General features: G+C 35.7%; 1 protein-coding gene across 2 annotated transcripts in view; it reads left to right on the top strand.

Moving 5' to 3' along the window:
- Positions 1 to 21,039, top strand: part of ZNHIT6 (zinc finger HIT-type containing 6) — a 106,700-nt gene that overhangs the window by 29,147 nt on the left and 56,514 nt on the right. For both annotated transcript variants that reach the window (XM_045478125.1, XM_045478124.1), the window contains exons 6-8: positions 5,385 to 5,453; positions 6,810 to 6,890; positions 8,278 to 8,355. In XM_045478125.1, the coding sequence (XP_045334081.1) occupies positions 5,385 to 5,453; positions 6,810 to 6,890; positions 8,278 to 8,355 (228 nt within the window). The remainder of the gene's footprint in view (positions 1 to 5,384; positions 5,454 to 6,809; positions 6,891 to 8,277; positions 8,356 to 21,039) is intronic.

Here is a 21,039-nt window from a genome sequence, read left to right as displayed (position 1 = left end):
ATAACTAACCATAGTTAAAAGTTTGGGGCATGTCCTTCATACTTATAAATACATGTATGAATGTATATTTTAAACATAAATGCCATCATTCAACACGTACATTTTTCTACTTCAATGCATAGAGTTCTGCCTCATTTTTTCATTCATTATGTAGATTTAGTATAGTTTAATCAGTTTTTGATGATACCCATTTAGGTTTTTTTTCTTTCTATTATAAAGAGTGGCACAGTGGACATGAACATATGTCATTACCCATCCAGTTATTTCCTTGGACTAAATTCCTGAAAATAAAACTGTTGAGGCAAAAATATGTGTATTTTTTTCATTAAGAATATTTATTTTTTGTCTTTATGAACTTGAATTGCCAGAAGCTCACACCAGTTTATATTCCTATCACCAATGGAAAGTCTCCATTTCACCATGCTTCCCTGGTATTTCCCCAGTATTTCTGATTTTAACAATGTCTTTGTAAATCTGATAAGTGAAAATATTTCACTTCTATTTGCACTTCTTTGGTTATAAATGAGCTTGAAAATCTTGTTTCAAGAGATCAGTGCCATTTAAAAGGATCGGATATCTGTCTTTGTTTTCTACTCTTCTTCCTTGGAATTATGGTAGCACTCCAAGATGAAAATTAACCATTTTAAGTCATGGAGTTAGAAGAATATGGGTATAGAACTTCCCTCCCCCTGTAAGTTTGTGTTATCATACACATATTACTTTCTTGAAATGGTGGGAGAGAATGATCCTTAATTTTAATAAGCATTAGCTGTTAAGTGCCCTGTATTAACTTGTTAAAACCGAGTATAAAATAACATTTATTTTCCTCTTTTAATACATGTGTTTCTCAACGGTTTTTTTTTTTTTTTATTGCCTCCCAAGGAGCCCTTTTAGACATTTTCCTTCTATTTGCTCCCCCATGATGTTTTGATACCACAGATATACTGTGTATATGTTTATGTGTAGTGGCCCTTTGGAGGGCCACAAACCATTGTAATATTTAAGATTATTTTTAACCCTCCCCAAAACAAATTTTTATCCCTTTTGGGGTGATGCTGCTCCTGTTAAGAATGCATGATTGAGGGGGTAGGAGAAAAAGCTTTGCTATGCATGAGTAGTTGCTTTTGTTTCATGGGACTCAGATCACTGTTATCTTACTTTGTCAGGTGGTCTATAGGGGAACATTAGGTTTAATAATTGCCATCATTACTTCACCAGTCTGTCATCAAACTCTAAACGTGTGCCATGAGGTGCCGAAGTTCCCTAGAATATTCAGGTACAGTATTTCCATTCTTGAGAACGTTGATAATTTTGGCAAGGACACAGTGACATAATTGAAAGCATTTTGTTTAATTTAGGGAACAGTAGTCTTGATATAGTAATAATAGTGTTTATTTTTTTTTAACGTTTATTTATTTTTGAGACAGAGACAGAGCATGAACGGGGGAGGGGCAGAGAGAGAGGGAGACACAGAATTGGATGCAGACTCCAGGCTCTGAGCCATCAGCCCAGAGCCCGACGCGGGGCTTGAACTCACGGACCGCGAGATCGTGACCTGAGCTGAAGTCGGACGCTCAACCGACTGAGCCACCCAGGCGCCCAATATAATAGTCAGTGTTTAAACCTCTATCCCAGTGGTTCTCATTCAGTGGTGATTTTTGCCTCCCAGAGGACATTTGCAATAATTGAAAACATTTTGGATGTCACAACTGGAGGAGTGGGTGTTGCTGGGGTGGCATCTCCTTAGTCAAGGCCTAGAATGCTGTTAAACATCCTGCACAGGAAAGTGCCTCCTCTGCCCCGTCTTTACCCTACCCACCATAACAAAGAATTATCTGGTCCAAAATGTCAGTACTACCTAGGTTAAGAAACACTGTTTTATCCCATGATTCTACTCCTTATGCTGTGTTTTCATAAAATAGTCCAAAATATAAAAACAATTATGGTGGAGGGTGGGGGTATGCATACATAAAGATACTCACTAACGCATTACTTTTTCCCTTTATAAAATGTGTTCTTTTAGAAAACTTACATCATACAAAAAAACATATAAAATTATCCACAATCCCCCTCAAAAATAATGTTGAGATTTTGATGTATGTGTATTTTTATAAGTGGGACATGTATCACTATGTGTAATTACGAAAAGTGGGAAACAGACTTAATCCTTTGAAGAATTTTTTTTTTTTTTTTTAATTTTTTTTTTTCCAACGTTTATTTATTTTTGGGACAGAGAGAGACAGAGCATGAATGGGGGAGGTGCAGAGAGAGAGGGAGACACAGAATCAGAAACAGGCTCCAGGCTCCGAGCCATCAGCCCAGAGCCCGACGCGGGGCTCGAACTCACGGACCGCGAGATCGTGACCTGGCTGAAGTCGGACGCTTAACCGACTGCGCCACCCAGGCGCCCCGCTTTGAAGAATTTTGATGGTTACCAGAGGGGAGGTGGTTGGGGGGGAATTGAAATCGATGATAGCACTTATTATGATGAGCACTGAGTCATGAATAGATTTAGTGAATCACTAAAATTGTACACCTGAAATTAATAGAATATGTTAACTATACTGGAATTAAAATTAAAAACTTAATTAAAAAACTTAATTCTTTGAGACTTAGGAAGTGATTTGATTGCCCAGTCAGGACTACATCAGTTTCAAGAACACTGAAGAATTGGCAACTACTTTAGAGATTAATTAACTCAACCCATTTCAGGAATTCTTATACAATACCCTTCAACCTCTCTTTATCCATTTGTTCACTTAAATCTTCTATTCTGAATTACTGTTTGCAAATGCCTTTTAACCCTAGAGTTAAAAAGTACAGTTTTCCAATGAAGCTAACTTAATCCTTTGTACTAGTAGAGGTAAATGATAGACCCATCCCTAGGTATAGTCTTTTATTATTATTTTTTTTACCATAATTTAATATGGAAGAACAAATGGTAAAAAATTGGAAGCAGATATAATGTCTGTCAGTAGAGAATGAATAGATTTTGGCATTTTTCATAAAATGAACTAATCTGCATATATTATAAATAAACCTAAAGCATAGTGTAAATGAAAAGCAAGGCATAGGATTTTTAGAGTATGGTAAGTTTGAAGTAAATGTTAATATTACACAAAATACTATATTGTTTATATAGGTATAATATGTATGTGTGTGTGTGTGTGTGTGTGTGTGCGCGCGTGTGTGTATGTGTGAATAGAATATAAAACCATGGACGGTAAGAATACACACCCAAACTCAGGATAGTACTTACCTCTGATAATGAATGGGAAGGGAAGGAGATCAAGAAACAGTAGCAAGTTGGATCATCAGCTATATCAATAACCTTTTATTTCTTAAAAAAGTATTTCGAATAAATATGGCAGTTTGCAAGTTGGTTAAATCTTGAGTATGGGTACATTGTTCTTTATACTTTCTTTTTCTTTGTTTTTGAAATATTTCAAGATCACATTTTTTAAAAGTAAATGTACTTTTCAAATTTGTTCATGTTTGAACTGAGGCCAAATATAGAAAGATTTTTATAGTAATTTAGCAGCGTGTATGTAATAAAATAGTAGTGAATGACTTCCTTACAATCAAAACTAGTTAACTATAGCAAAATAATTTCCAAGGGCTTTTCTCCCTTTGTTTTTGGAATGTTAAGTACTTTCTGATGGTATTTAGGGTCTACTGAGTGTTAAGAAAGATAAATGGTTCTTGAAATTACTCAAGCAATGATTGGGGTAACTTAATATGATTTAGAATTCTGCAAGATGACAAGTTCATAATCTTTTTTTCTCCTATAACTTAACATGGAAAAAACAAATATATTTAGAAAGAAACCATATTATACATCAGGATTAAAAAGTCAATTTCTTTCTTACAAGGAAATGTGGAATCTCTGAGTCTCCCTTTTTTTTTAATGTTTATTTTGAAAGAGAGCGCACACAAGCAGGAGAGGGGCAGAGAGAGAGAGAGAGAGGGAGGGAGAGAGAATTCCAAGTAGGCTCTGCACTGTCAACGCAGAGCCCAGTGCAGGGGCTCAGTCTTAGAAACAGTGAGATCCTGACCTGAGCTGAAATTAAGAGTCACTTGCTCATCTGACTGAGCCACCCAGGTATCGCCTCTGAGTTTCTTGATGGTGATATGATGCTCTGCCTCTTTCATAGATAACGAACATTGCAGGGGTGTTTTCTTTTAGAAGAATTGTTTATTTAAAACCATTAACTTACATTTGCATTCAGATTTTTTTAAGGTTTCTTCCTCTGAGATTTTAGATATCTGGTCTTTAAATTAGTGAAGGGTGTTTATGCCTTTGTTCTATCAACAAAACACATATTAACATGACTTTCTTATATGGTAAGTGGCACTCTCAATGTAAGCATAAGCAAGCATATTTTTTCTAGCTAATGCCAAAAACTGTCTTGTTACTAAAGAAAACTTCCATAAGCAGATCTGTGATAACTTACCCTAATAGAAGGATTTTTACTTGATTTTATGGTTATTGTCTTCTGACAGAAATTTGACTAAATCATATGAATGTTTGGTGGGCGATATTTTACTAGACTGTATTAAAATAAAACTATTTGAGATTTTGGAGCCAGGCTGCTAAAGGATAGATTTATAAGTGAAGCTGGCCATTTTGCTTGACAGTGGGTTGTTAGAAATTTCTCCTAAATAATGAAAACATGTAAAAGCCATCATACAGTGAAAACATTTAAATTTCTGTATTGGATTCAGTATTTCTAACATTAACTTTTTTTAAAGAAGGAATGGTATATAGTGTCACCAAACTTAGATATGTTAAATAGAACATGGTCATTCCAAAATTAGACATTTAGTGAATTATTACTGTTGATCATGTATCAAACCAAAGTTTCGACCTGGAAGCAAAGGGACTCTAGCTCAGAGTGCATTCTGCTTAGCAACCAACTTGTCTACTGTTTTGCTACTGAATGCACGTACTCATGGCTAAGAAGTATCTGCAGCCAGCTGGTCGCAACTGGACAACACTTCATTCACCTAATTCCAGACTAGTCAGGCAAAGACATCAGCTCATTATTTTTGGTCATGAGCAAATTTATTTGTAAACTTCAAGTAGTAGCACACTGATCTCAAAAGCTCCTGAACTGTGACAAATTGCCTTCTAATTCAGGAATATAAAGTCCTTGTAATTCAGAACTGCTGCACTTAATTTTGCTTTCCTTTTAAAAATGCTTGCAAGTATATTGTTTAAAAAACATAGTCTCTGAAATCCTAGAAAAAATAGTAGAAAAGATACGTTAAATTCTAGGAATACTTTTTAAATTATTATCTGAAAATGAAAGTTCAGGAGGTTTGATTTTTGCGCACACTTTTATTATCTACCTTGATCCTCATATGATTCTTTTTTCATTTAGAAAACAGCAGTTTTGTTGGCATGTGAAGCTCCAATTTCCTCAGAGTCAAGCTGTGTACATAGAAAAAAGGTACAGTACTACCAGTGTTTAAGAACTCCTTTGTTTTTACTGTATTTTTGTATTTATCAGTAAATGTATGTCAGTAGTAGAATGGATAACTCAGTTGTTGGTATCTTGATTCAGTGAAATGCTCAATACTATTGAAAAATGAATCAACTACAGCTACATCAACATGGTTGAATCTTAGAAATAATGTTGAATGAGAAGAGCAAATGAAGGAAGAATGCATAGAGTGTGATTCTACGTCTAAATATAAAACAGTGTAGTCTTTAGAACTATCTGCAGAGCTGGTAAAACTCTAAGGGAAATCATGATGGTGTTTCCTTCAGCAGGGGGAGCAGACATAAGGAGAAAACTGCAAGGAGACACAAGAGGGCTAAAAACTTTCAATTTCTTAAGTTGAGTGGTTGTAGAACAAATGAAAAATGACCCAGAATTCTACTATGAAAGATTACTGCTATTAACATTGTGGTATAGCCCTCAAAATATGTATACTCAAATTTGGAATTAATTTGCATAAACAACTTTTTATCCTACTTTTTTCATATTTGCATATTTTTAAGTGTCATTTAAAAACTTTAATGACTGTGTACTATTTGGTTCCTTCAGAAAATTTTCCAGTTGCTTTTTAAGTAATATACTGAGCATATATCCACATTTTGCATTAAGTGTCCTCTCTTTGTAACTGTGCTATGAATTTTAGTGAAGAACTTCCTTATTTGAAGTTGTATGCCAGACTAAAGTCAGGGAAAGGACTTCAATTTTTTAGATAGGGGTATGTAGCACATTGGTATATATGAAAATGTATAAATGAGGAAAACTACACATTCAGTGTCTTAATTTTGTTTCTGTAGCTTTATAGTTCAAAACAGTGTGCATACTTACAAGAAAGTTGAAAAACGAAATATGTTATTTCCAGGGAGAGTAGTATCAATTTTTACCCTGGTCTTATGATTTAGAATGAATAAATTTGAACATGCACTGAAATTAGCATCATCTGAAACCTTTTTTCAGATTTTTAATTTCTGTAGCTTTCAAATATATTTCATCCTGAATTCATTCTTCCCATCTTTGATCACAGGTGTGTGTTAAAAGAGGCTTCATGTTTTTATAATTGATTTATAGGGAGCTTCTCAAAATATTGCTTTTTAGGACTTTGTTAAGTGTGTCCAAGAAGCCTTTTTGAGCTTTTTTCCTAAGTAATTTTTGCTTAAAAGGATGTTATATTTTGCCAAGACTAAAATAAAAGGTCTGTGTTCAGTTATTTAAACAAAAAAGCCACAAGATTTAGTAATTCTAAGTTAACACCTTTAGTAGAAACTTATAAATAATAAGTTTTGTTTTTGTTTTTTTGTTGTTGGGAAGAGTACCAGATGATAAAACTATTAATGAAATCCTAAAACCTTACATTGATCCTGAAAAGGCTGATCCTGTAATTCGTCAAAGGTATGTTTCAAAAATCTTGTAATTTTCTGAAATTACTAAAAATATTGAGGTATTGGTTATGTGAATATTATGTAAAGCCATGACACTATTAGACTGTGATATGCCAGTGCAGTTTACTTTCTGTGTCATTTCCTTGGTATTTATTCAAGGCTTTTTCAGTCACAGATGATGCTTTTGGATAGTAACAAAAACAGTTCTCAACACTTAGTATTCACTGTTTTCTAGATACTCGTTGAAGCAGATAATAAAAAATGTATGAATTAATTTAATCCTTACAATAACCCTTGAAGGTAGATTACTGCTAATATGTCCATTTTACAGATGGGGAACCTTAAAGTGCTTAAGTGACTTCGTACTGCAAATAAGCAGGGAAGCTGGGATTTAAACCCAGCCAGTGTGGAATCAGAGTCTGCACTCTTAACCCCTAAATCAAACTTCTTTAAAATTGAGTCAAAAACTCTGAAATTAAGAGTTTCCAAGTAACCCTTATAAAAGACAGGAAAATTCTGTTTCAGCCAGGTCTTCATAAAACTAATTAAGATACACTCTGCCTCATCTCCAGAAGTGTAGCGTGGACACAAATGGGCTAGAATAGCTAGCTCTGTCCCTTTTCAGCTGTGTGATCAGGAATAAGTTACCTAAGTTCCAGACCTTAATTTTCTCTACTAGATAAGGTTATTTGAAGCTTAAAAAAATAAATAAATAAAAGGCATATGTATATAGTTATTAATACAGGGTCTGACACACAGTAGGCAGCACTCAAAATAGGAAACTCTTATTAGAATGTGGATTAGTTTTCCTGAGCAGGAACCCAGTTGACTTTCTTTTCTCTGGATGATACCTGCTTGTTTTGGTTCCAGAGTAACCTAGTGTTTAAATTTTAAACTGAGTGGATTCTAAAATGTCTGAGCCAATTCTAATTAAATCTCATGTTCTAGTGCCAATGAAAGGTTGTACCCAGACTGAACCAGAATCATGTCCCAAATCAAGCAGTGTCTTTGAAATATGTATGATAGTTGTATTTCTTTCCTTCTTATTCTTGATAATCCAGTTGTCATCATTGGTCATACGTTTGGCAGTAAGACAAAGTACCTGTCACTAAATTGGGTACATTTTTAAAAAAATAAATAAAATAGCAAGATTAACTTAATTTACTGAAATAGATTTTTTTTTTTTTTTTTGAAATTAACATATTGTACAGAGAGAAGAAAGGTAATATTTTAAAATTCAGATCCTTGGCTAGAAAATATCTTTAACCCCTTTTCTGTGCTTGGCTAGTTGAATTTTAAGTATTGTTAGCTACTCATAAATGTTTAATCTGTAGATACTGTCTTGAAACATATTAAAAATCAGTTTTGCTTCCTTCAATATGACATTTTTATTTCAGGTTGAAAGCCTACATTCGCTCTCAGACTGGGGTCCAAATTTTAATGAAGGTTGAATATATGCAGCAAAATTTAGTAAGGTAAAATTATTTCCCTCCCCATTTCTTCAAATATTTTCAAATTCTAAAATATAATTAAGTAGCTTGATTAGCTCAAGTAGCTAGTTATTATACCAGTATGACTTTCAAATTAAAATTTAAAAATAATCAGACTTACAGGATAAATTCAATTGAAAATTACTTTGGTTAGGGGTGCCTGGATGACTCATTCAGTTAAGCGTCCACCTTTGGCTCAGGTCATGATCTCATGGTTTATGGGTTCGAGCCATGACAGCTCAGAGCGTGGAGCCTATTTCGGATTTTGTGTCTCCCTCTCTCCCTGCCGCTCCCCGACTCAGGCCCTCTCTCTCTCTCTCTCCCTCAAAAATAAACATTAAAAACAATTATTTTGGTTAAAATATTTTAAAATAGCATTATGTACAATTAAGAAATTCTTAAATCCCATTTTAACTTATTTCAAGAAGTATTCTCTACAACAGTTCTAGTGTTCAAGTTTTTGCCTTTGGGAATACAAACATTTATGTGATCAACTGAGCATTGCATATATTGCAATGGAAAAAACACTGCAGAGAAATGTAAGGAGAGCTGGGTTCTAACAAACTGTATTATTTGAGGAAGTTTTTTTTGTTTTTGTTTTTTGGGTTTTTTGTTTTTTGGTTTTTGTTTTATTTTGGGGTTTTTTTTTAAGAGTTTATTTTGAGAGGAAAAAAAAGAAAATGAGAGCAAACAGGGGAGGGGCAGAGAGAAAATCCCAAGCGGTCTCTGCGCCACCAGCATAGAGTCCTACATGGAGCTGGATCTCATGAAACTGTGAGATCATGACCTGAGGCAAGAGTCGGTCAGCTGCTTAACTAACTGAGCTACCCAGGTGTGTCTTCCCTAGACTTGTTCATGTAGTATATTTACATGCACTTCATGTTTTACTCCCTTCCTTCCCCCTAAAGATTTAAGGTCTCAGATGAGAGAAGGATGGAAAGTTTTGTGGGTTTTGCAGAGATAGCTATCTAGAGTTACAACATCCATGTTAACCAAAATTAGTATTTTTGAAATTGGTAATCAAACGCTTATGTAATTAGTGAGAAATACTGATGTAAAAGGTGCGTTCTTTCAGTTTTGCTTAGCAAAGTTTTAAAGTCAGTTTCATACAAATTCACGTTTAAACAAAACCATTTGTATTGTTCCCTTGGAATTTACCTCCAGTCAATCATTAAATATTTTTTCCTTCTTTTATTGTCTCTTACCTCATTCAGATTCAGTCCCTTTCTTAACATTTACCATATTTTACTTACTTAATTCATGTAAATGTTACTCCTATTTCATACCTTGGTGCATTCTTATTGAGTATACTATGGCTTCAGTCTCATAAGCCTGTTAAGAAAACACCTCTGAGGGTTTTTATGAAAAATGAAATCACTTTTTGGATAGTTGTCTCATCTCATCTTCTCCAGGCTGTGGAACTAATATATACTCTCCCAACTCTCCTGACAACCTGGTGACGTGTCCAACATTCTAACACTTCTGCAGCACTCTGAGCATTTGCCACCTCCTTGTCATAGACTGCCAGTGTGGGGATAACATGTAAATGGCTCCAGAAGGATTGTAGAAGGGAGACAGTAGTAGTGCTATCCATCAAAATGATTGCCTCATCATTTTTTTTGTTGTACTTATCTGACCTTGAATAATTATAAATAGTAGCCATTGGCTACTATTTTAATGGCTACATGAATGGAATTGTTCGTTTTCTTAGTTAATAAGCATGCATCAACTTGACTATGGTCACCTTATTTACCTAATCTGTTAGGCAAATAATTAAATTTCTTTACCAAAGCTAAGGAAAACAACCCAAATCATTTTGGTACAACTGCTAAGAACAAAAGGTTTGGGGTTCTCTTTTTCTTTTGTTTTAGTTTATTAATGGTTTTTGTTCTGTTTCTTTGTTGTTTTCCTCCATTACCTGAAAGAGAATGTTTGCTATATTTCCTTTTAAGTCAAGGCAAACTGGGGAGTGGCCAGTGAAGAAATGTGCCAGCTCACTAAGCCAGTCAAACTTGACTCTTGGGCATAGTATCTTCTTCCTCCAAAATTCAAGGAAGCCAAGATTGTATGTGTTAAAAGGTAGAATACTGAGCATTTTAAAGTTTATAATATAGGGCAGACTGCTTGGGCCTAGATAGCATTCATTTTTAACTTGAAAATGTGTAACTCTAAATGCTTGAAGAGGCAAGGAGGATGGAGATCTCAGCATATCCTAGTAGACCAGGCCCTTCCAGGAGAGTGGCAGAAATGCCTATAGCATGACATGATCCAGAGGGAAGCAGTTGGGGAAACCATTACATGCAGTTGTATTAGAAAGAAATCAGGATGCACCAGAGAACCAGAGCACGGAGAAATGCCAGTCAGATTGCTAAGGTTTATTTTAACAAAGAGGGTAAACCTGAACCCAAAGAAACATCAAAGAAGTACACTGAATTGAAGGTCAGATGACCTAATTCTAGACACTCAATTTCTTTGTGCTTCATTTTCAAGGTCCTTTATTTTCTCTTATTTTATACCTTCTTTAGGAACCCAGGGAGGACCAAAGTTGGGCCTTGGGTTAACCTTAGTCCCCAAAGGGACTATCATTCCTTTGATAGCTTAATAAAGTAAAAGTTGAGTGTTAACTTCAAGGAATACCTAGAATTAGCTATTTTGATATTAAACCTGAGCTAATCTGAATAACATGATAAGTATTTTTACTTTATCTTATCTATATAGAAAACTTACCATTCAGATTTCCCCATTTGAGTTGTTTATTTGAACTCAGTGATCTATAAAAGCATCAAAGGATGGGAAGGTTATGGATTTAAAAATTGCCACTTTAGGGGTGCCTAGGTGCCTCAGTTGGTTAGGCGTCCGACTTCAGCTCTGGTCATGATCTCACAGTTCGTGAGTTCAAGCCCCACGTCAGGCTCTGTGCTGACAGCCTGGAGCCTGCTTTGGATTCTGTGTCTCCCTTTCTCTCTGCCCCTCCCCCACTCATGCTCTTTCTGTCTCAAAAATAAACATTTTTTAAAAATTTATAAAAAATAAAATAAAAATTGCTACTTTATTTCACTTTGAAAAGTGATGGCATTATTTTATGGCAATTATAATCTCAAACTCCAGTGAAGGAGTTTTTATCCTAAGTTGGGATAAGGTACACCATATATTTCTGATTAAGTCAGCTTCATGATATAGTTATCCTAATTTCTATAAAACTTCCCAGTTTTCAAGTATTTTCTAATCATGAGTAATGAAATTAGATGCTATGAGGATACATTTAGAAATAGATTTTCATTTGATTTTTTAAAAATTCACTTATTTATTTTGAGAGGGACAGAGACAGTGCAAGTGAGGGAGGGGCAGAGAGAGAGAGGGAGAGAGAATCCAAAGCAGGCTCCACACTGAATGCAAAGCCTGACATGGGGCTCGAACTCACAAAACTGAGATCATGACCTGAGCTAAAACCAAGAGTTGGATGCTTAACCAACTGAGCCACCCAGGCACCCCTCATTTGATTTTTTTTATATTAAATATAATGTATTGTCAAATTGGTTTCCATACAACACCCAGTGTTCATCCCAACAGGCGCCCTCCTCAGTGCCCATCACCCACTTTCCCCTCTCCCCCACTCCCCGTCAACCCTCAGTTTGTCTCAGTATTTAAGAGTCTCTTATGGTTTGCCTCCCTCCCTCTCTGTAACTTTTTTTTCCCCTTCCCCTCCCCCACGATCTTCTGTTACGTTTCTCAGGATCCACCTATGAGTGAAAACATATGGTTTCTGTCTTTCTCTGCCTGACTTATTTCACTTAGCATAATACCCTCCTGTTCTATCCACGTTGCTGCAAATGGCCAGATTTCCTTCTTTCTCATTGCCAAGTAGTATTCCATTGTATGTATAAACCACATCTTTCTCCGTTCGTCAGTTGATGGACATTTAGTCATTTGATATTTTTAACTAGAGATATTTAGGGATGCTTGGGTGGCTCAGTCAGTTGAGCATCCAACTCTTAATTTGGCTCAGGTTGTGATCTCAGGGTCATGGAATCAAGCCCCACATCAGGCTCAGCACTGAGCGTGAAGCCTGCTTTTCTCCTGGGGTGCCTGGGTGGCTCAGTTGGTTAAGCGTCTGACTCTTGATATTGGCTCAGGTCTTGATCCTCATGGTCGTGAGATTGAGCCCTGCATTGGGCTCTGCACATGGAGCCTGCTTGGGATTCTCTCTCTCCCTCTCTTTCTGCCCCTTCCCTGCTCATGCTCTCTCTCTGTCTCTCTTTCTCAAAATAAACAAACATTAACAAAAAGATTTCTCTTTCCCTCTGCCCTTCTCCCCTGCTCCCTCACTCTGTCTCAAATTTAAAAAAAAAAAAAAAAAAAAATGTAACCACAGTATTTTTCAGATAATGCAGTCATTGATAGGCTGTACACTTAGATGTATAATTATACTTCTATCATTAAAGGAAAGTACATTCAGAGAACATCTAAGTAAGATTATTATAGGTTTTTAAATGTTAGACTTCTGATATAAGATAAGCATGCTAAAATAGGATTTTATTATTTCCTAAAAACTACTTACAAGGCAGAAGCATGTAGTTTCCTTGTGGCTGTTGATTTTAAATGTATCCTACGATTTACAGCATTCCAGTGACTCCAGAGTAAAGTCTTTTTAACCAAATACTTGATGTTGCCAGTTTCCACTGGTTGTGTTTTACATTCTTGGAGGGTTTATAACAGTTGTCTCATGATATATATACCTGATGAGCTAGAGCAGTCTTAAATGTTTCCCAGTTTTTAGCATTGCCATACATGACTTTTATTTTTAGATTTAGGGGATTATAGAATGCAAGTCTAACCCTAAGGAATTTGCTGCTGATGTATTTGAGAGTTTCTTTCCAGAATACACAAGGTTTGGATTTGTGTTTTCTTATAAAAGCTAACATGGCTTCTTAAGTAAATTCATGTATTCATTCTCTTGCAAACACTTTGTGATACTCACTGTGATCCAGGTATCATTCTAGACGTTGGGGTGATGGCAATAAGGAGAACCATTCCTGTCCCCAGGAGCTTACATTCCCAGTGGAAGAGAATTCATGTAAGGTGCTTGTGTTATTAGCAAGGCCTCTTTTTCTCCTCTTAACCAGCCCAGAAAGTAAATGAGTGGTTTTGAAATAGAAAAGCCTATGTTGGTAATGCCAGGTACTTTCAGGGGCAGCCATTGTATTGCTACTCACTTATGCTATTATGGACTGAAGAATTTTGAATACTCCGAAGTGTGATACTGTTCATTCAGTTGTAATTTTCCAAATCTATTTTTTGTATTTTACTTATTAATTGAACCATTTATTTTCCATAAAGAAGTTCAGCTACACTTTCTTTATGTTTACTTTGCTGCTTTGATGTTTATATAAGGTTCTAGTTTTGATAAAGGTGTGGTTTAAGCTGTTACAGGATAATTCTTTCCAAATTTACTCAGAAACCATTAATTAAGCACATTTAATCTTCTATGCATATAAATAAAACTTGAGGTTGATACAAGAATGAATTGGGTACAGTTCTACAGTAGTGGGGGAACACAAACACGAAGCAAAGGTGACTGACTGAGGTTCCTGGCATGGATCTGTTTCTGGAGGGATGGCAGTATAGGGCCTGGAGAGGCTTAGGGCACATTGAGTTTTAAGTAGAAGTGGCATTGTTTTTTGGAACATTATTTGCAAAAAGAATGGTCGTTTTATACTGTTCATTTGTTCTTAGTATGTATTCATAGTAAGATTATACATATTCCAGTAAGAAATAGTAATACTATCCTTTCAGAATACATAATCTGTGGAGAAGTAGACCTGATTTTACTGTAAGACGTTCCAGACTAGACTGTAAACCAAAAGTCTCACCATTGCAAACACTTAAGTTTATTAGAACACTGCTTCTCAAACCTAGCCCAAATTAAGAGATGTTCCAAAATAACGTTTTTGTTTTTATCCAAAAACCTACATCAAAGTAGATATTCTGTAAAGTCGAAATAATGTTATAAATTTGGTACAAACCTTAGAAAGTTCCTAAGCCACTTTTCCCACCTGAAAGTGGGGATCAAGGCAGAAATGATATTGCATTGTTGTGAAGATTACTTTGAGATGTTAGCTGCTTAGCACAGCACCTGGCACATAGCCAATCATTCTCAGTAAATACATATTATTCAGGTATTAGGAGTTGCAGCATTCAGGTCAACATCTTTTAGAATTGACTCAATATAAGAGTTTTTATTATTGTTTTAATCCTAGAGATTACTTCCTTAGAAAAAGGAGGAAATTTGTTTAAAACAAAAAGTTCTATGTAGCTAGCAGTTGACTATATGTTATACAGTACTTTTATTTTTAAAATAATGGCTTGTTTCAGCCATTTGGTATTTCTTATACTTGTGGGAAGTAGCCTAAGTTCAATATTAGCTATACTCCCAACAGGCCACTCACCATTAGCCACATGGGGGCAGATACCTAATCATGCTAGTTTATATTTCTTTTAACATAAATTGGATATTGAAAGAATATGAGGTTTGAGGAACTTGTGTACTTATGGTGTTATCAACTGTTACTTCTGTACAGTCACTCCCACATCTAGATACATTTTCAACCTTTCTCCCAAACTCCAAATCCTGGTTTATATCTATCTTCACCTACATATCTCATTAAATCTTAAACTGTTTAGACCTCATCACACCACATCTGTTTTTTCTGTGTGTGTGTGTGTGTGAAATATATATTAAATGGGTTATGTTCCTGGCATCTGGTAAGCAGTCAGCAAATGTTGATACTTACTCTGTGTTACTGGCACTGTCACTCTTGCAGTATATGAGACATAAGACCTTAGAGCCATCTTTTACTTTTTCCTTGCCACCCTGTTTTACATAGTTGCCTCCATAACGAGTCTTCTCTATGTTCTCTCTTCTCCATTTTTCTGGGTTGACTGTATCCGTATCTGCAGCAGAGCCTATCCTTTCCCACCAACTAGATGTGATTTCCTTATCCTTTAAGCCTCAAAAAATATGTTGTGCTTCTCATAGTTTCCTGCAATCGTGTTTTATTTTTTTCCCAATACAGTTTATCCTATTCAATGATACATTCTTTTGAAGACAATGACTATATTAGGCATCTTCCTGTTCACATTTCCTGCAGTGCTGAGTCAGTGACTTTCCTATAGTATGAATTCAGTGTAAATTTTCTTAATAAGTAGTGTGTTAATTCACTTAAATATATGTGTGCTTCTATTTGCTAGATGTTGCTACCACTTTAATACCCAAAAGGAGGACTGAGACAACTTTTTCTGAAATGGCCAAAGAGTAAATGTTTTTGGCATGGTGGGCCATACTGTCAAAATTGTCAACTCTGCTATTATAGCCCATAAACAGCTATAGATAATACATAAATCAATGGTATGGCTTGGTTCCAGTAAGACTTTGTGCACAAAAAACAGACAGTGGGCTGGATTTGACCTGCTGACCATAGTTTTCCAATCTCTGCTCTAAAGGATTTTTATTGGTCATTTGTGACAATATCATTTAGTTAGCTGAGGGCTTCAATTCTCAATATGTAAAATGAGAGCAACAGAAAAAGAGATTATAATAACTCCCAGTGTAATTTAAAGTTCCTTCTGAGAAAGCAGTACCTGCTCAGAAGACAGGCTTTTTGATGAATGAACTTGACCTAAAGTATCCTCGAGTCCCTTCCATGTGCCGGCACAGTATGATACACAGGCCTCTAAAAGACTAGCCCTCAAGGAGCTCACATTCTAGGAGAGAAAGTAGATATGTGGTAAACGCTACAGTAGATCTGCATTTAGTTCTATACTAAATGTACCAGGCATAACAGGTACCTGGAAAGGCCTGGGCATTTTACATAGACACTCCAGACTTGTCCTATTTTTATGGAAGCACACCCCAATTGCCATCACTCTGCTTCCAAAGATTGGCACATGAAGTCGAGACTTTAGATTTTAAACCCAAGCCAAACTAAAGTATTATTTAAGTTTTGACTTAATGAACATCACAGAAGATTGTTACTCTTCTTGGGGATACTACCCTATCGTACATGCACAGATTCTGTTGTTTCATAGTGTACTGGTTGTATTTAATAATTTTTGGAACACCTTTTTCTTTCTTTCTTTCTTCCTTTTTTTTTTTTTTTTTTTTTTTTTTTGAAAAGCAACCAGCAAAAGTATGAGTTCTTTTTCTTGGATGATTTTATTTCCAGGCTGAGAGGATGTTTTTTAAATAAAAACTAAGATTACTTTCTTTGGATCTGTAACATGAAATGTTTTAAAAATCATTTACAGTGAAGTTAAAGAGGTAGGATACTTTTTTGTGTGTCACTTTAGAGAAATTGGTTTTGCCTGTGTGAAGGCCTCAAATGAGACCCACCTGACCTCTTTTACTAACACGCAATTCCCAGAAAGCAAAGACCTTTTCTGCCTGAGAGCAGACCTGATGTCCAGTTCATGTAACTCACTCAGATTCTGACTTCTTAGATTCTCAACTCTGTCTGCAGGATACCACCTCTCAGCCTTAGTTGATTCTAAGAGCCTGGTCTCTTGCCCAAATCTCCTCATAGCCCTGCTACATCCCTCCTTGCTTTCCACCTGGCCCATATCCCTATTAGCCAGTATCCCTTCTTACCATAAACATTTCCCCAGCTGAGCATTTAACCTGTATTTCTTCTTTTCTCAGAACAGTGCTTCTCACATTTCAGTGTTCATCATAATCATTTGAGACAGTTGTTGGAAATATGAATTTCCAGCCTACCCTCATAGCCTCTGGTTTAGTCAGTCTCACATAGGACCCAGAAAGCGGCATTTTTTTTTTTTTTTTTTTTTACATCCTCTGCCTCTTAAGTTATGCCTGTGATCATACTTTGAGAAACACTGGCAAGGGTGTAAACTCCTTGAGGACGTTTTGGTTCCCATACAGTATCTAGCATATTTTCTGTATAATAAGCGTTTGGTAAGTGTTTATTCAGTTGGATTATTGACGCTGTATAAAGAAATAAGTAATTTGATTTTCAGTTGGATTTATTGAAATCAGATTCTGACATCTTTAAAGATATTAATCTTTATCCTTTGCTTAATTGAACCAGAAGTAGAAAATTATCTTATTTCAGGCTTACAGAAAATAATTGGGAAATGTACTTTGAAGATACTCTACATAAGAAATTTATAGTATGTGGTTAAAAGCTGGGATTTTTAAAAATGTCCTGCTGTTAGAAAACTGAAGATCTTGGAAGTTAACATTATTTTGAGAATAATGGCACAGAATTAAATACATTATCAGAGAACATTAAAGGGATTCCAGCATGTCTGAGAACAGCATCAGCTGCTTTCAGATGTCCTGTGAAAATTGCAGGCTCCATTGCTGCCTTTTAGTTAGATCCCTTGAAAGTAACTGTGATGTTAGTAAATAACAGCAGCGGGCTCTCTAGATGGGATCACTTAAATTTTTTCCTTTTCCTTTTCGAATTCGATTCTATTAATGAGTACTGCAGAGACAAGTGGGGTAAATTACTTAATCTAAGAATCAGTAGTAAACAAATTTGCATGTAGTAGAAGACGCCGTCGTCCATGCTTGCCCATCACATTAAGAGATGCATTTCCAGGGGCGCCTGGGTGGCGCAGTCGGTTAAGCGTCCGACTTCAGCCAGGTCACGATCTCGCGGTCCGTGAGTTCGAGCCCTGCGTCGGGCTCTGGCTGATGGCTCAGAGCCTGGAGCCTGTTTCCGATTCTGTGTCTCCCTCTCTCTCTGCCCCTCCCCCGTTCATGCTCTGTCTCTCTCTGTCCCAAAAATAAATAAACGTTGAAAAAAAAAATTTAAAAATTCTATAAAAAAAAAAAAAAGAGATGCATTTCCAGTAAAATTTTGCTTCAATTTTTGTATATTTGTGTTTTGACCAGTTTTATACTAATTGTCAAAAATTGCTCCATCCAGAAGAAATTGTAACATTTAAAGCATTGAAGTCACAGGTAATAAAATTAAATTTTTAGCTTACATACACATTTTTGATACAGAAAAGTATGAATGGGTAATCAATAAAAGATTTTTAAACACAAATGTATTATTCAGGATAAAATTCTTTGGAGAACTGGAGTGGAAATACAAGTTCAAGGAGAAGAAACCATATAAGATCTGACTGTTGAGGAAGAACTTGTTCATATTATCTTTTAAGTGGATGATACTGATAACACATTGCTATGATATTTCAATTCGAGTGAATTTACTTAGGAGTGATGTAACATTTTCATTTTAAATCATCAGTTTTTCCACCACACGATAAATTCTGTTCTTTTATTTAAACTTGTGAATAAAGATTTCAAATGAAATTTTAGTTGTCTATTTAAAAATATAAAAAAGTATCCTTGTTTTCCAAAACTATTTTAGGTCATAATATAAGCAAAAAAGTGTGAAGATCCTGAATAAGTTTTCCCAAACACAAAAAAATGTTTGCTGCAAGGGTGAGTTAAAATCAAGGTTAAATCTGGAGGCAAAAAGACATCTTTAGGAAGCATAGTATTACTAACAACCTCTTAATGAGTGCCTCCTACTGTTTTTTAGTGCTTTGGTAAGCATTTTGTATACATTATATGTATACATTATGTTACATGCATTATAGATTTTACACATATTATAATTTTACAGAGAGTGCTGCCTGCAGCTTTGTAACCACCAAATAGTGATACCTAAATCCAAACCTAGGCCTGCTTATCTCCAGTGCATTGGTATGTTCTCTGCAATATAGCACATGCCATAAATGGACATAATCCATGTTCTTAGATTATGTAAAACCACCCCAGTTCTTTGTTATACCTTTCTGGGATTGTTGATTATTTTTCATAGAGTCATGATCAAGATGAGTGTGTGCTCAAAATGGTATTAACCTTTGGTCACAGTTTGGATATAGACTCGAGAACAAAGGAAGCAAGAGATCATTTGAAGACTAGAAAGTGTTAGAATCAACCTGAAGAATGTCCATACATAATAAAGGAAATACATAGAGCACTAAATATTTTTATCAGAGAAGATATGTCCAGTGGGTTTTGTGTGGCATTCTGCTTGAAGCAGTTTTATGGTAAGAACTGTAGTTAGCTGTAGGAAAGCTGATGCTTACCTAGTTGCCACAGCTGGGTTAGTGTTTACAGGACAGATGCAAGCACAGCTATCCAAGTTCCAGTAGCTCTGACCCTGAGAATTTTAATTTGAGAGGTTGTACTGAAGAGTAGATCCAAAGTGATATGATGGTCAGTTCTTAGCAGATTGTAAGTCTGCAGTTTCCATAGTGATGATCTCATTTCAAATATATACTGTATTGATTGTTGAAGAATTATGGGAATTATGTGAAACATAAAATGAGAATTTTCTCTAAAAGCTTTGGAAGTATATTTTAATTCTCAGCGTTAATCTAAATTTATACATTCTAGTTGTATGGTAATTGGTAACCAACTTTATATACTCTTTGGAGGGAATGACTTGATTAGTTGAAATTTCTAGGTGATTTCAGATATTTCATATTAGCCAAAGAGCTTCAGCCTCCTCTCTAACCAAACCTCTCTCTCCTTTTTTAAAATTTTTAAAAATTTATTTTATTTTGAGAGAGAGAGAGTGAAAGGAGCCAGGGAGAGGGGCAGTGGGAGAGAGGAATCTTACGTAAGCTATATGTTCCGTGCAGAGCCATGCGGGGCTTGATCCCTTGACCCTGGGATCGTGACCTGCGCTGAAATCAAGAGTTGGACGCTCAACTGACTGAGCCACCCAGGTGCCCCTAATTTTTTTTATAAGTACCAAAACTATGAATTCTATATATATTCCCATATCTATTCTCCACTCAGTCCTGTGGACACCCAGCTTATTCCTGACTCTACCTTGTACATTACTTTCTTCCTGGGAAGCCTTCATCCTTCACCTCGAGTGAATACCTAATAGTCACCACTATTTTCCCAGTGCCTTGAACAGTATCTGGTATATGGCAGACCCTCAGTAAATAGGTATTGAGTGACAAATAAGTGAACAAGCAAACAGTAGAGTGAAGGAACTCAAGATCTGCTTTATGCATTTCCGTATGTGACCCTCTGCAAGATACTTAATTTCTCAGGGCTTCATTGCCCTTAGCTGAAAGACCAAAGGGGGAAAAAAAAAAAAAAAAACAACTAGAGTAAGTTCTTGCCAACTCTAAAGTAATATAATTCTGTGGTATAGTTAATTCATGAACTATTTAACCTTTAAGCAAAAGTTTCTCTGAAGAAGCTGGTCATCCTATTTTGCAAAGTGTTACTTCCTAATAAAAATTGAAGATTAAGAGTCTGTACTACTCATACTCTTACATTCAACTTAGTACCAGATGAAATATGTCTTGTTAACAAGAGTAAGGCTAATTAAAATTCCCTGTGTTAATTAGGAAAAAAATCCCTGAAGGAGGAGGGATTTTAAGAACCAGATAAAAATGGGTAGCTAGGGTTAGCAAATGAAGTGCCTAGATATCAAAGGCACTGTGCAGCCTGTAAGAGCATCTTCAGGTGGATAAGGAACAAAGAATGTTTTTTTGAGTGTCTGCTTAGCTTTAGATTTCTATCATGACACTTTCCCATTGAAATGTGATAATTGTTTCTTTGGTGCCCTCAACAAACTGGGTTTTATTTCTATGACCTTTTGTTACCTA

This window comes from Leopardus geoffroyi, chromosome C1 (assembly GCF_018350155.1).
Source record: "Leopardus geoffroyi isolate Oge1 chromosome C1, O.geoffroyi_Oge1_pat1.0, whole genome shotgun sequence".
In the NCBI taxonomy this organism is placed as follows: Eukaryota; Metazoa; Chordata; class Mammalia; order Carnivora; family Felidae; genus Leopardus; species Leopardus geoffroyi.
This window is presented reverse-complemented; position numbering and strand designations above follow the sequence as displayed.